The 13,976-nt window shown below is 41.4% G+C and overlaps 2 protein-coding genes across 6 annotated transcripts; both read right to left on the bottom strand.

Annotated features, from left to right (window-relative positions):
• Positions 1-1,722: 1,722 nt before the first annotated feature.
• On the bottom strand, positions 1,723-12,096 carry pbxip1b (pre-B-cell leukemia homeobox interacting protein 1b). Of its 5 annotated transcripts, none has more exons than XM_069142760.1 (11): positions 12,008-12,096; positions 9,954-10,030; positions 9,490-9,565; positions 9,139-9,206; positions 8,107-8,518; positions 6,406-6,654; positions 6,207-6,230; positions 5,486-5,538; positions 5,057-5,170; positions 4,672-4,906; positions 1,723-4,494 (listed from the first exon to the last, which is right to left on the bottom strand). In XM_069142760.1, the coding sequence occupies exons 2-11, from the start codon at positions 10,002-10,004 to the stop codon at positions 2,915-2,917; spliced, it is 2,862 nt and encodes a 953-aa protein (XP_068998861.1). In that variant the 5' UTR covers positions 10,005-10,030; positions 12,008-12,096; the 3' UTR covers positions 1,723-2,914. The 5 variants fall into 5 exon arrangements, with proteins under 5 accessions (XP_068998861.1, XP_068998865.1, XP_068998864.1 ...); XM_069142764.1 differs by having other exon boundaries at positions 4,816-4,906; XM_069142763.1 differs by lacking the exon at positions 5,057-5,170.
• Positions 12,097-12,596: 500 nt separating this feature from the next.
• lenep (lens epithelial protein) lies at positions 12,597-13,627 on the bottom strand. Its single transcript, XM_069139354.1, has 2 exons — positions 13,084-13,627; positions 12,597-12,764 (listed from the first exon to the last, which is right to left on the bottom strand). Exon 1 carries the CDS (start codon positions 13,298-13,300, stop codon positions 13,106-13,108), a length of 195 nt encoding a protein of 64 aa, XP_068995455.1. The 5' UTR covers positions 13,301-13,627; the 3' UTR covers positions 12,597-12,764; positions 13,084-13,105.
• Positions 13,628-13,976: the final 349 nt, after the last annotated feature.

Below are 13,976 nucleotides of genomic sequence, written 5' to 3'. Positions count from 1 at the left end.
CCTCTGCTGGTAAAGAAAATAAGTTACTACAACCAGTAAAAAATTTACACCATGTTTCCCAAAAACCACTGAACTTTTTCCATGATGTAATTGCATTTTCATATGCAACTTCAGTAACCTGTCTCTGGTAGGAGTTATGGATTAATGGTTGCATCACCTCATCCAGGAAAAGCCCATTTAAACAGACTGAAAATTGGAGTTAGGGCAGGTTAAACATATTACAATGTATGTGCACATGTAGTTAGTATTTTTTAATGTTTTACTAAGCTCATGCCCATGCATGGACAACCGCCTCAATTTCTTTCCTTCCCCGTGTATGAGTATGAAACAGTGGGCACAATGTTGTTACTGAGCAAAAACAAGACACTAAATCAGGAATAATTATACAGTCCATGTTGGAAAAACTTTCTGAGAATGAGGCACTTGGGTTTCACCTCAGGAAAGTTGTATTATTTAAGCCAAAGCTCTGACAGGTTGTGCACAATTGGCATATTAGGGAGGCAGTTAGTGCTAACAAGCACATTGGCTTTATCATCTAAATACTCCCAGACCTTGTTTTTGTGTCTCAGCTGCATGACACACACACACACACACACACACACACACACACACACACACACACACCTTTACTCCCATATACCTGAAACAGCAGTCTACAGTTCTCCTCCTTCTGTTCCCTCGGCCATCGTTGAAGAAGGAGAGTGCAGCAACTAAAACAAAATAAATGGCTTACGGAGAGGACTGAGAAATTACTCTGCTGTATGCAGTAGCATAAAGGTATTAGGGCTTTCCAAGGGGCAAAGCCTCTGGCTGTGTTATGATTAATATCTTGTGACTGTAAGTGTTTCTGAGGACTTTATTTCAAAACATAATTCACATGTCTTGAATTTGATTGCCAATGCTGTGCCCACTCATCCGGCAGGTTTCATGCTAAGAAACAAATAAGTTTGGGGGAAATTCAGAGAGCGTTAAAGTCATGTACTCATAAAGCAGCACCACAGGGCTAATTTACCGTGTCTCCTTTCACAGATTTTTATTAGGCAGATATTTGTTATTTAGAAGTTTAGGGAACGCAACTCTGTATGAAACTTTGCTTTTACACAAAACTAAAACAGATGGATAGGTAGGTGTGTTTCTGTTGATAACTAAAGCTACAGCACACAAGTTTTACATCATTATGAGGAGGAATAGATGTTTACAGTAGATTAAAAGCTAAATATTAAACCAGGTCAGTATCATTCCATAGAGATACAATGATTGACTGACCTGGCATACTTTGTGACTGAACTACATGAATGACAGATAGTTAATCTCACCTTCTAACATTTTTTTTTTTTTTGTCTCTCCTTGTTCTCTGCCATCAGCCAGGTTGTTGTTCCACACATCCAGATACAGATAGCAGAAAAAAGAAGGTGCCGCGGATCAAATATCCCCGCTGACAGAAAGATTAAATAAGCATCACTTCCGCCAAAGCAGTCCAAACTGCTGTAATTACTTTTAAGAGTACAGTATACACTTTTTAAATAGAAATCAATCAAACAAGCGTTCAATTTATACATTTCTGTGCTTTAAGAAATAATTACTCACCTTTCCCACCTCGAAGAATCATCAGGATTGAAGTCTGACAGACCAAAATAGATCACCTAAAATCACTGTGTCTATGAGTTTGCTGATGTTACACTTTGAAGATGAGCGAGTTAAAAAGAAGACATAACCAAAGGATTTCATCATGGATAAATTAATTTTATTATGTTACTATCATAACCGTAACCGTGGCAAAAATAAGCACACGAACACTTAAAGCTGTCTGGATGTGGATCTGCCGCCACACGCTCTCAAAAACAATCTTTACGGTGCTGTGGTCTCAAATACTCAATCAGCTACATTTCATTAAGCTCATAAGCATGTAAACAGATCAAATATCTTTACAACCAACCTAATCAATACAAACCAGTTACATTCACAAGAAAACCATAATTAAGGACATTTTAGTGCACAACACAAAGTTGTTTTTTTTACCTGAAAACAAAAATATACATGCTCAACATGTCAATGTCTTATGTGCACGCCAATCTTTTTTTTTTCTCCTATACTATGCCAACCTCTATAAAACAAGTTATATTTCTAAATTTCAGCAAGTCCTTAAAAGCCTTTAATGCAATATGTACAAACATCAAAATGAAATCAGTGCAGACTTCTCTAATGTCACACAAAGTATTCTCCAAATTAACTTAGCAGTCCTTGTTGAGGCCATTCTTTTAAACATGGTTTGTTACAAAAAGAATCGGGCTTAAGTAATGAATAAATACATAAAGGTGGCACACACTAAGCACAGGCCTGATCAGTGAATAGGTAGAGTTGAACTGTGCACAATGCTGTTTGCAGAAGAGGTGTAACATTTAGATAAGACTACAGCAAATGTTCTAAAAATAGCAGCCAAAACATCCAACAGGTTTTAATGTCTCCCAAGCAGAAGTAGAATGCAGCACTGTGCGCAGAAAACACTTTCACACCAAGGTCACGTTCACGTCAGCTGCTCAGTCAGAAATAAACAGCTTCACGGGCAAGTTTTGGATTGTTTTCTCTGGACTGAACATCAGACCAAGTTCCTGCCAAAACACATTATGGTCTGATGTAGATGAAAGCCCTTTCCTATGTTACTGTGAGCACGTGTGCAGGTGAAACACAAAACTTCCCAAAACAATGACGCAAACCTATGAGTTCAATCATTGGACAACAGATGGATGTGGTAAAACATGATAGGCCCTCTTGCAAAAAAAAAAAACAAAAAAAAGGATGACAGGTTGATAAATGTATACTTTTAAGCATTAGTGGTCCAATAAGAAGTGTTCCCTTTGAGTAAACCTTCATCCGTCACTTAGCTTTTGACAGATCCATCAATTCCATCACTTCGTCAGCCACGTGCTTCTCTGCTCCCCTTCCTCCAATCCCCTTTGATTCTTTCCTCCTTCTCTCCACCTCCTGGCATTGAAAACTTTTCCATGACTTCCCTTTCGAAACCTTCCATTTCATCCTCTATAGCACTGTCTCCCTCGTCCCCGGTCTCATCCCCTTCCACCATGTCTTCCAAAATATCTCCCAAATCTTCGACAAACTCTTGAAAGCTCATCTGGTCGTGAACAAACACCCCATCCTTGAAGAACTCGGTGGCCAGCTTTTTGAGTTTCTCCATAATCAAACCATCCAGTCCCGCCTCCTCTGCCTTGGCTAGATACGTTTGGAGGATCGCCTCAAACTCACTTAAGGGGACGGGGAGCAGCCGCTCAGCCTGAGCGCAGGTCTCCGGTGAGTTACACTGCTGTGGGGGTTTGGGATTGTGCAGGAGACGCTCTCTCTGCTGGACCCAGTACTCAGGCTCTCCCAGGGAGGGTGTGTTGTGTGTGTGCGGGAGAGTTTGATCTCCATACAGATGCTCTTCCTTATGGCCATGATTACCTTTGAATTTGTACTCATCTTTGCTTTTCTGGAAGTTTGATTTGTCTTTTCCCCCATCTGCGTTGTGCTTTTTCTCCTTCTGTCCTGCCCTCTTCCACTCATCCTCTTCCTTGTTCCAACGTTCCCGCTTCTCCTCCTTTTTCTTCCGTTCCTTGTCATGTTTTCCATTTTTAATCTTCCACTCGTTATCATTCCACTGTTTCCTCTCATCCTTCCCCATCCTTTCTTTACCATGATTTTTTCCGTCTTCCCATAGTTTCCTTTCACCCGTTCCTTTCCCTTCTTTACCCTGTTGTTTGCCATTTTTATCCCTCCACTCCAAGTCTTTCTTCCACTCTTTCTTCTCTTTCTCCTTCCACTCTTTCTTCTCTCCTTTCTCCTTCCAATCTTTCTTCTCCCATTTCTCTTTGCCGCTTTCCTTTAAGCCATATTTCATTTTCTTCCAGTCCTTCTCTCTCTTCCAGTCCTCCTTGCCCTCGTGCTTCTCTCCATGGTCCTTCCCTCTTTTCCACGCCTTGTGCTCCTCCTTCCCCTTCCATTGTTTACCTTCATTCACTTTCTCATGCTTCCCCTTCCTCCTGTCTTTCTCTTCCTTCCATTCTTTTTTCTCACTCTTCTCCAGCCCATCTTTCTTCCCTTCCCTATCCTTCCAAGGCTTTCCTTCATCACCTCTGCTAGACTTCTCTTTCTTCCACTCTTTCTCCTTCCATTGTTGTTTCTCATCACTGTGCTTCTTTTGCTTACCTTCCTTATCTTTCTCCTTCTGATACGTTCCTTGCTCATGTTTGTTCATCTTCCATTCTTTACCTCCTTCTTTACGCTCCTTTTTCTCTCCTTCCTTGCTTGCAGATTTTTCTTTTCCTTTCCACTCTTTCTTCTCGCCCATGTCATATGTATCCCTCTTCAAGTCTTTCTTATTCTCCTTCTGATCATCCAATGGCCTCTTAGCCTGTCTCTCCGTAGAGCCAGCTGTGCCCTGCCTGCTGTCCTCTAGCTGGCCAGTGGGGGGCGATGTAGTGGGCTTCACAGGTTCTTGAGCTGGAGGAAATACAAAGTCATTAAAACTACAAAGATTACAAGTGATCATTCAATTTAGACAAACAATATAGAAGAAAATAAACGACTTAACATCATACTCTTTCCCTTGCTTTCTAATAACTATCATCCTTCTATCTTCTACTGTCCTTCCTACATCCTCCCTCTGTCCCTTTGTACCTGAGGAGAGTTTTAATTCAGTCACAGTTGATCTCAGTGTTTTTAGTTCACTCGGTAGGGTCGGGACAGACTCCAGCTCTTTCTTCATCCTCTCGTTCTCTTTCTGAAGGACAGGGAGAGATGCCATCTCTGTCTTCAACCTACTGTTTTCCTTCTCCACCTCCTCCCACCGCAGCCGCTCCTTTGCTCCCTCTGCTGCCTGTCCCTTGGCTACTTTTAGCTCTTCTGTCTGTGCCTGTTTAAAGAAAAAGAACAGGAAAAGTGGGTCCTGTGAGAATATTACACACTCCGCTGACACGTTTCTGCACAGACACACATTTGTGTATATACAGTATGTGTTGCGCACACACGATAAAATGAGGTGAGAGACAGAATGGAGTCACACCTGAAGTTGGGCTTTTAGCACAGAAATCTGCTGGCTCCCATCGGCTATCTTATTTAGAAGCTCTGAATGGTCAGCATCTAATGTGGGTGGAGGAACCTCTGGATTTAGCCACTCCTGTCAACAAAGTGCACACACAGAACGACACAATGGCAGGATTTTAGATGACTTTTCATAATTATTATTGCCAGACTGAGTAGTTATGATGGAGCTGCATGTGTTCATGAGATGGGAAAGAACAAAAGTACAGAGTAGTACACAGTTGGTAGACAATAGCTGTAAAGCTGCCAGAGTTGTGGGTGGTCTCCTACTGAGCATATCACACTAAAAATGTATGTGGTTGCACTCGTTGCACTGTAAAACGGGAGCACAAAATGGCATATATAATGAATAAAAGTTAGACTGGAGAGAACACAGACAGAATGAACTGACCTGTTTTCCTGGTAACTCTGTATCTTTCAGGTCCCTTGTACCATAGTCACTCTCTGCAAATCATTACGCAAAGATTAATATCAACGTGAAAAATAGACCGTCGGAGAACATGCAAAAGCTTTACACTGCATTGCACATTATTAAAAAATTTTTTGGCAATTACCCAACAACATTCTACTGAAGGTTTTCAAAATAAATTGTGTTTATTACAGCCGAGTAGATAAAGTGCTTTTACACTCTACAAGTTCATTACAAATCCAAACTTTATGAAAGGTTAGAGAGAATATATTACGTGCTGCTTGAAAACCTTGTATCTCCTGTTTAACATGTTACCTTATCTTTTGTTTTTGCAAGTTCTTTACACGGGCAGTGCTTTTTAAATCCGAAAATCAGGTGACTGAAAAGTAGTGGTATGGTGACAGGCCTACAATACGCAGTGTGCCGTTCTTGGTTTCTTCAGGGTGATTTGATACAAGGGTTTCTTTTGACAATAGCCAAACATCCTTACTGCAACATTGCATAAGTCACTCTCACCATCTCTCTGTCTCTCATTCAGACATGTTTAAAAGCGTGGAGAGCTATTAAAATGGCTTGTTCCAAAGTATCAGATACAAGGTGGGTTTTTTGTCTGCATGCACATTCTCACATACAAATGCATGCTGTTGCCAAAAAAGAACAAATTCATTCACTGTACACATAATAACACAAAGAAACAACCTACCCTCATCCAGGTCCATGAAGACACCTGCAGGTATAATACACCTCAGTCTCAGAGGACCCTTCATCTAGTCCACTCATAGTTCCTTTTTACTATCTAACCTCACTTTAACACGTGAATCAATCTAAAACAACAATAAAAAGTAACATCCAATACAAAATGGGATGTTTGCCTTCTCGACGGGTCATATGATGATGCCTACCTGAGAAAAAGATGGTCCCGAGGCCCAACAGAATGATAGCACCCAGGATGCACTTGTTCACAGAGAACCCGCTGTCCACGTCTCGCTGTGGCAGCTGAAATTCGTCTTCTTCCTCTTCCTCTTCCTCCTCTCTCCTTCCAATCTTCTCCAGAGCTGCTAAGAGAGACCTTCTCCTCCTCACCTCTGGCTCTCCCTCATCACCCGTCTTCTCAGTCCTCTCCTCACCCACCTCTGAATCCACAGGGGAGTCTGGAGCATCAAAAGGGAACAGTATAAAAACTGTTAAATGGTTTCTACCAAATGCTCGATATAGGTTTTCATTTATTTGGGTACCCCCAGGACATAAACTTTGGAAACAGTGGATCATTTACTTTGAGGTATCCTTTAGACAACTGCCTTGTCTAACATACATAGCATTTTAAAGGCCCCATATTTGACACTTCTTGTGTTTTTTTTTTTATTTGCAGTATTGATATCCATGCCAAAATCTTTGTGGTTTTTCAAAAACCATCGCGATAAAAATTTACATCCGTTTCTGGAGCTCTACCAAGAACAGATTGTTTTGCATCTTCAAGGCGCATTTATATCAATGACACTCTTCTCTGCTTGGCTGACTCTTTTCTGTGTGATGGCCCAGTGAACAATAGGTTTTCTTTGGTCTTGTAGCTTATTAGTTCATCGATGGAATGACTGCACTTTGTTTAATTTCACGCAAAAGGTTGGAGAATGGGCTGTGCTCAGGACGGACATATGAAATGAGCGCGATTTTGTGACATTACAACACACAGTTGCTGAACACAGGCTGTGTGCATTTCTCTTTGGACCGAGCATTTTGACAGTCTCAGTTTTTTTTTTTTACAGCACCTAGACCTGCTTTTTAAATCAAAAATGAAATGGAATTTATACAATATGGGACCTTTAAAACAAAATTATAGCATATTACTGGGCACAAACTTGTTCTGGCACTTACATATCTAATGCTAGATAGCACTCCACCTATGACACTGTAATTGGCCTGGCAAAACTTCACGTGGGAGGTTAAGACTTCTTTATTGGCTCTGCTGTGCATGGTATGCTGGTTAATTTGCTTCATTGCCAATCTTTACTTTCCTTTCAATTGCATAAATAAGGCTTAACTCTTGATTCAAATTCTTCATTCTTCTGGTACCTTGAAACAATGGTGTTAAAACCATTTGCACTTAACTTTATTGCTGAAAAGCAATGGTTATATAAATAAGAACTCGCTGATGCTAAACTCCGGTAAAACTATTTGAAAGAAATGCAGAACAGAGCAAAGGAAGATCTTTTGATGCTGTAACGATAAAAAAAGAGTTGCAGAACAAAACCACCACACTGCAAAAAACTTTTGAGGTCCCAGTCCCTCTGAAGCCAATTTACTTCTGCAGGGTGTCATGCAACTTTCTCTGTCACATCATGCCCCCTTCCTCATACCAACCACAGCCTCTCCAGACAACTTCCTGGCCCAGATACTGAACAAGTCCATAACCAGCTGGTCCACCAAGTACACTTCGAACACAAATGGTACATATGGCTTAGTTTCCAAAAACAGAAAAGAAAAGATACAGGCATGCCATGTGATGATCTATGCCATGTATATAATGAAAACACATAATAGAAATGAGCTGATGTTATTATGCTGTTTGTTTAATAAAGACCTGACTAAAGTCTTGTTGCTCATACCTGCCTGTTTTCCTAAGTCAGGTGTCTTTGGATGCTGGTCTGACTCCTCCCCTTCTTGGCGTAGCTCCTCCCCATTTAAGTGATGCAGTGTTCCTTCCTCTGTGAGCTTCTCTTCCTCCTGTGCAAAGTCTGCACCTCCAAGAGTCTCTGTGCTCAACAGTGAGAGTGGGGGCTCATCAGGAGTGGGAACTATGTGGGTGTAGGAGTCCGAGGATGAGTCAAGGTCAGGGCTGAACTGTGACAAGCCCTCAGGTAGGCCCTCTGCCTGGCTGTCTTCATCAGTGACATAGACCAATCGGGGAGAGACTTCCAAAGAGGAAGGGATGTGGGTGTCAGTGACAGCGGTGGGCTCAGAGGTGTGTTGATCTGTGCTGGACTCTCCACTGACCTCTGTGGTTTTAGCTTCCGAGGCCTGGATATAACAATGAGGTTATGGAAAAGGGTATAACAATGTCAGTCAAAGGTTTTTTTGGGCACTCAGTATTTTAGAGTTTTTGGTTAAAACTAACAATGTGATCACCGTAAATACCTTTAACATAAAAAATATAAGTAAGGAATAGTTATTAGTGAACAAGACAAATTTGTGACTTTATGTATTTTGAACACCAGCCTTCAATAAAGCAATTGCTAAATAAAAAAAAAAAAACCTGTTCTCTTGTTTTGAACGTTTTTAAATAGAGGCAGTAATTTGGCATCATCTTTAGCAAAGCACAACTGTCAATAAGTCATAGCCTGGTAACAGCTAAAATGATTCACTTTCATATGAGAAGGAAATTACCAAGGTAATGTCAAAGTTGTGCGACCACATGAAAAAAAATAGTCAGTCCAATCAGAATCAAGTATTGCCCTCAGCTATAGTATGAATAGTTGTCATACATATCCTCTGGCAATTCAAAAGTGAGTAATGCCTAAAACCGTGGGGCAATTAGAAAATGAAAAAAGGCAGACCTCTTTCATAACTACACCTTCAGCTAAAGTGTGTGACAAATAGTACTATTATGTAATGGAACGTGATATGCATGGCTGTCTTACTGGGTAGTCCGCAGGGAGCCCTTCTGCTGACTCTGCACCATTTGCAGGCTTGTTGTTCTCCCCAGAACCTGGCTCATCAAACACAGACACAGGAGGGGAGCCATTTAGGACAGCAGTTCAACATTTTTCAATTGCGACTACTTCAAATGGAGTGATCCTGACTTGTGTGACCAACACCTGCCCCAGTGTGGAAAATCATGAGCAGTGGTGATGCAGTATATTGTTTCTCACTTTCTCAGGTTGTTTAATTTGATTCATTATCAGAGTAAAGTAAGTAAGTTAAAAAAAAGAACCTGCTTAAAAATGTATAATTTGTTTTCCTGTGCAAATAATAATCTAACAGTGAAGTACCTGCAGCAGATGAATGGGTTTCTTCATGGTGCTCTGTCACCCCTGCCAAAGGCCTCAGGGTTTCAGCAACAGTTTCCTAAAACAAACAGACAAACGACACACATTATCATTTAGATATTACTGTTGGGAAATTCTAGGCTAATGTGAACATCTTTTGATTATTTCTAAGCATCAGTAATAACTGAGAATCGCTCTTTCTTTAACAATGTCTACTGTCGAACTGCCACTGAACAAGGCAGTGAGCATGTGTGCGTGTGTCTCTTAAGCCGGTTTGCCTTTCTGAGTACTAGTTCAATCTTACAGACTTATTACAGAATCCTCCTTCATATTAAGGATGACCTAAAATAAAATCAACTGGGACAGGGAGTTTCCTTTTAAAAACAAAAACAAAACATAATGCGCTTTCAATGAGGTCATGCGCAGCAACTCCACATATTCCTATGCTGTTTACAGAGCGGTGATACCTCAGGAGTGAGGATGGTCCAGTTGTTGTTAGCACTGCTGCCACCAGACATGGCCCCCTAGAGGCTTCGCCTGTATCCTGCAACACAAGAACAAAAAACAGAGCAAAGTATGTGATTAGTAGTAGGTCAGTGAGAGGAAGTCAAATGAGACTGAGGAAGGTCTCATACTTCTCTGTGTCTTCATACAACCTGCATCGAGAGTGGCAAAAACATGATTTTGGTATATCACTAGTTTACATACGAAAGAGATACCAATGTGCGACTAGTTCACAATTCGGGTAAATGTATGGGTACAGCCGCTTTAAGAAATTTCCATCCTGTGTTTACACATGCACAGGATTTGCATACACGCCTTTGCTATTCAGCCTCACCCATTCTGTCCATAAAGGCCCAACTGTAAGGTGTTACTAACGTCCTGTGTGTGGCTGCATGTATGTGTATGTGGGCAGGAAGTCTAATTTTCCCCGGAAGCATTCAGTTCTTCATTAGTAGTTTGTGTGTGCTGCAGGCCTTCTGGGCACCCTGGCTTTTGACTAGCTGAGAAACGTTTTGGCAGAGACCTGGGTAACTAAGGCCAGCGCTATTCTTGAGATACAGACAGCAGAATGGGCCGTCCATTTCAAAGTTACTGGTCTGTTAAATAGATGCCTACAAACTACAAATTCCAGCTTTATATCTGTACACTGCACGGAAACAACACAAAGGGTGATAAAGGATTTTGTGGGTCCATTGTATCGTATCTACCTCTGTAGCAGTGTGTCAGACCAGCAAAACCTCCCGACCATCTTAAGTGGAAACAGGGTTACATTTCAATTTCACCACCTAGTCAGATGTGAGTGTCAGGTACTCTCTTTTTAAAAAAAAAAAGAAAAAAAAAAAGCTTATCCTCTCAGACTGCAGGGGATAACATAACATAGATGCATATATATTATGTCTAGCCTGATTTGGTTCTATAAATCCAGAAAGATTAAGGCACTTAGTACCACATTGTCTGGGCAATGACACACTTCACTCCCCAAATTCAATTCTCTCCCAGCTCCGCAATTTAGGTCTTCTAATCAAGTGCCTCCCAAGAGAAGTCTTCTGAATCTAGCCTAGGGCCCAAGGAGCATTGTGGAGCATATAGTGGAAGGGTTTAAATAGATGCCAGCTAAATATAGCCAATAAGAGATTGACTAGAGACAGGGAGAAGGAGTGTGCAGAGGATGGCCATGGGGAACACAACAGAGCCAGCAATATATTCTAAGGACAGTTCTAAAAGGATTATTTTACATGCACCACAAAGCCGGCGGCTTTTAACAGAGAGAAATCTTCTTTACTGCCTTGTTTGGTCTTATGCTCTCATCTTTGCGAGTTGTATTTTCAGAAACTTTGACACCTTGCATCATCTCCGTTCCCCTTTTCAAAACAATCTGGCTAGTTTAAGTCCGACTTAAAAAAAAAAAAAAAAAAAAAGTGTATTAGTGGCCACACGTGTACTTTCTTCGTGAGCAAAGTACATCCAAACACATGGTCACAGCAGCAGGTCTTATCTTTTAACTGCGTCTGCGTCTCCGCAGGGGAAAATTGACCAAAAAAGGTCATGAGAATAAACTACAGAGCATTCCACTGGGGAGGACAGCCATGCACGTCTGTCAGCAAAACCACGACGGTCAGCTTTACGCACGAGCATCATCACCCCCATAGCAGCCAGTTCAGACTATTATTATGCAGAGAGAGAGAGAGAGAGAGGAGACGGTGACAGGATATGTCTTATGGCGAAGGACTAAAAACAAAACATAACCTAACACAGAGTTTAACTCAGGAATATCACTTCTTTAAGGCAGCAAAGGCCACCCTGGCTAAGTTAAATAAGCTTAAGTTTTCAAATAACACAAACACTGTTAACATTATTCATGAAAAACGAAATTTCCCGGTCGTTCCAAACGAGCAACCAGGAAAACAATTAAACGACGCTGGCTTTGAAGTGGAAGACGAGCAACAAGAACACACGTGGTTACTTTGAGGTGAAAAACCAACAAAACACTTGTAAGCTAAATTCAGGTCATTCTTACCGTGGTCGGACACTTTACTTCAGCCTTCAGAGTGCGTCTCGGATACAGCGGGCACTTCTGTCTTCCCATCCAACTTGGGAACTTGGAACGTACCTCCTGAACTTCGTGAGCCACGCGCCTCTCGTCCAATCGCAGGCAGTGTTCGCTTTGATCCCGCCCCTCGTTAGCCAGCCCGACCAATAGCAGTACTTCACTGGGAAAACTTCCAGGGTGATTGACACGCGCAGGTGATGAGGCAGTATGTAAAACATACATACGTACGTTTGATATTTTCAAATACAGCCAGGCCTCGGCTTTTGACGCTGATAGTCCGTAGGCTGATTTCAGTATGATGCTGATGGTTGCCATCTTCCTACCATCGTGTTTCTGATGAATACATAATCAGAAGTTGGTCCTCAAGAGAAAAATACTCTTTAGCAGGCTTTGTAAAGTTAAACAAGCCTTAAGGTCCCTTGAAAGGCAAGTTAAAATGCTAAAATATTTTTTCCTTTTTTCAAAGTGTCCGTTCAATATGTCTTAAATTAATCCCAACAATTTGAACAAAAATTCAGACATAAAGGTAATGTTTTTCTTTTCATTAGTTCCTTTATTCAATGCCATGCCAGTCTGTGTTGTACAGTGAACATCAGGGCTGCCATATTCCTGGAAATCTCAGATTATAGGTGTCCAATTCAGAAAACTCCTGCAATGAACATCTGTAGCATCTTGAAATATGTAGGTGTGCTTCCTGGAACTCCAAATTATTATCCTATAGACACTGAAAAACAGAAATAAAAATAATTTAGGATTTTAACTATTTTATGATATAGTAAACACATTTCTTACTCAAAATACTGCTTTCTGTAATTAAGAGTATTACTTTGAACAGTGAATTATTTGTTACACAAGTTATATTAGCTACAAAGATTTTAGTTTGCTATGTTCCCAGGTGGCACTAGTCATATAAAACAAAGACTTATACTTGCCGGTGCTTTGCCAACAATGCTGATCAATCACTCCATTTCTGATTAAATAAAAGCTGGTTGAAATTACACTATAAGAGTTAACGGAGGAATAAGGAAAAATCAATGTTTTACCACTTGATATACTCTCTGTGAGTCAGTCCAGGATCTCTTTGATGCACCAGCAGCAGAGGAGGAAATAGAGGCACTCTTTAACCGACTGGATGAAACCGTAGGCAAAGTTTCCTCCCAGGAAATTCTTGCCTCGTCCCAGACCCATGGCAAGGTCTCGCAGGTGCTGTCCCAGGGAGGAGGAGGGCATGGCCTGGGGAAGAGGGCGCTGGGGGTGCATGGCTCCAGAGAGGAGAGGGAGAGACCAAAAAGAAGCAAGAAGGAGGGCAGTCGATGAGAAGAAATAGAAGGTGAGGCGCGACAAATAGGATCAGACTGGGCCCGTGTAACAGCTGAGGTCTGCTCCGTGTTCCTGGCACAGTTTGCTCCTGTACTTATAACCTCCTATACAAACTGAAAGCGGCCTCCATTCACATCAGGCAGTTTCTCGACTCTTCCGTGGTTTCAAACATCCGCTGATTGATTAAAAACCTTGTTTACCTTTGCTAAGCACTGTTCCCCAGTGTTATGCTGCCTCCCCGCCCCCCAACACACACGCACACGCACACACACACACACACAGAGACTCTGCCTGTGCTATAATAAACCTTGAATCGCCCCCTACTGACACAGCCTCATGTGTACACAAAAAAGAGAGTTCCAGTAGCCTCAATACATTACATCCCACTCTTTGTACAGGACAGTATGTGACAGGCAATCATACCTTCTAGCTGTGTGTGCTTTGTTGTTTCCTTCAAACAAATGGAGAAAAAGGGATCTAAAAACCTGTCAAACTAGGTAATAAATACTCTAAATGCAATCATCATAGCAAAAGCCAAACTCACAAAGAGAGATGAATGATATATGTATTTATATTTGCAATCTATATTTTCAGATACAGGTGTAAACAGACATGT

This window comes from Embiotoca jacksoni, unplaced genomic scaffold, assembly GCF_022577435.1.
Source record: "Embiotoca jacksoni isolate LCO1_2020_lvr unplaced genomic scaffold, fEmbJac1.0.p SCAF_11, whole genome shotgun sequence".
In the NCBI taxonomy this organism is placed as follows: Eukaryota; Metazoa; Chordata; class Actinopteri; family Embiotocidae; genus Embiotoca; species Embiotoca jacksoni.
Note: the sequence above shows the minus strand (reverse complement) of the source record. Positions and strands in the feature narration are given on the sequence as shown.

What these genes read in the sequence shown, in the direction of transcription:
- pbxip1b (XM_069142760.1), bottom strand. Translation starts at nt 10,004, where the DNA reads ATGTCTGGTGGCAGCAGTGCTAACAACAACTGGACCATCCTCACTCCT. An exon ending in TGACTTAGGAAAACAGGCAG is followed by an intron (nt 6,655 to 8,106) that starts GTATGAGCAACA and finishes TTGATGCTCCAG; the next exon opens with ACTCCCCTGTGGATTCAGAG. An exon ending in TGAATTAAAACTCTCCTCAG is followed by an intron (nt 4,495 to 4,671) that starts GTACAAAGGGAC and finishes TATTTCCTCCAG; the next exon opens with CTCAAGAACCTGTGAAGCCC.
- lenep (XM_069139354.1), bottom strand. Translation starts at nt 13,300, where the DNA reads ATGCACCCCCAGCGCCCTCTTCCCCAGGCCATGCCCTCCTCCTCCCTG.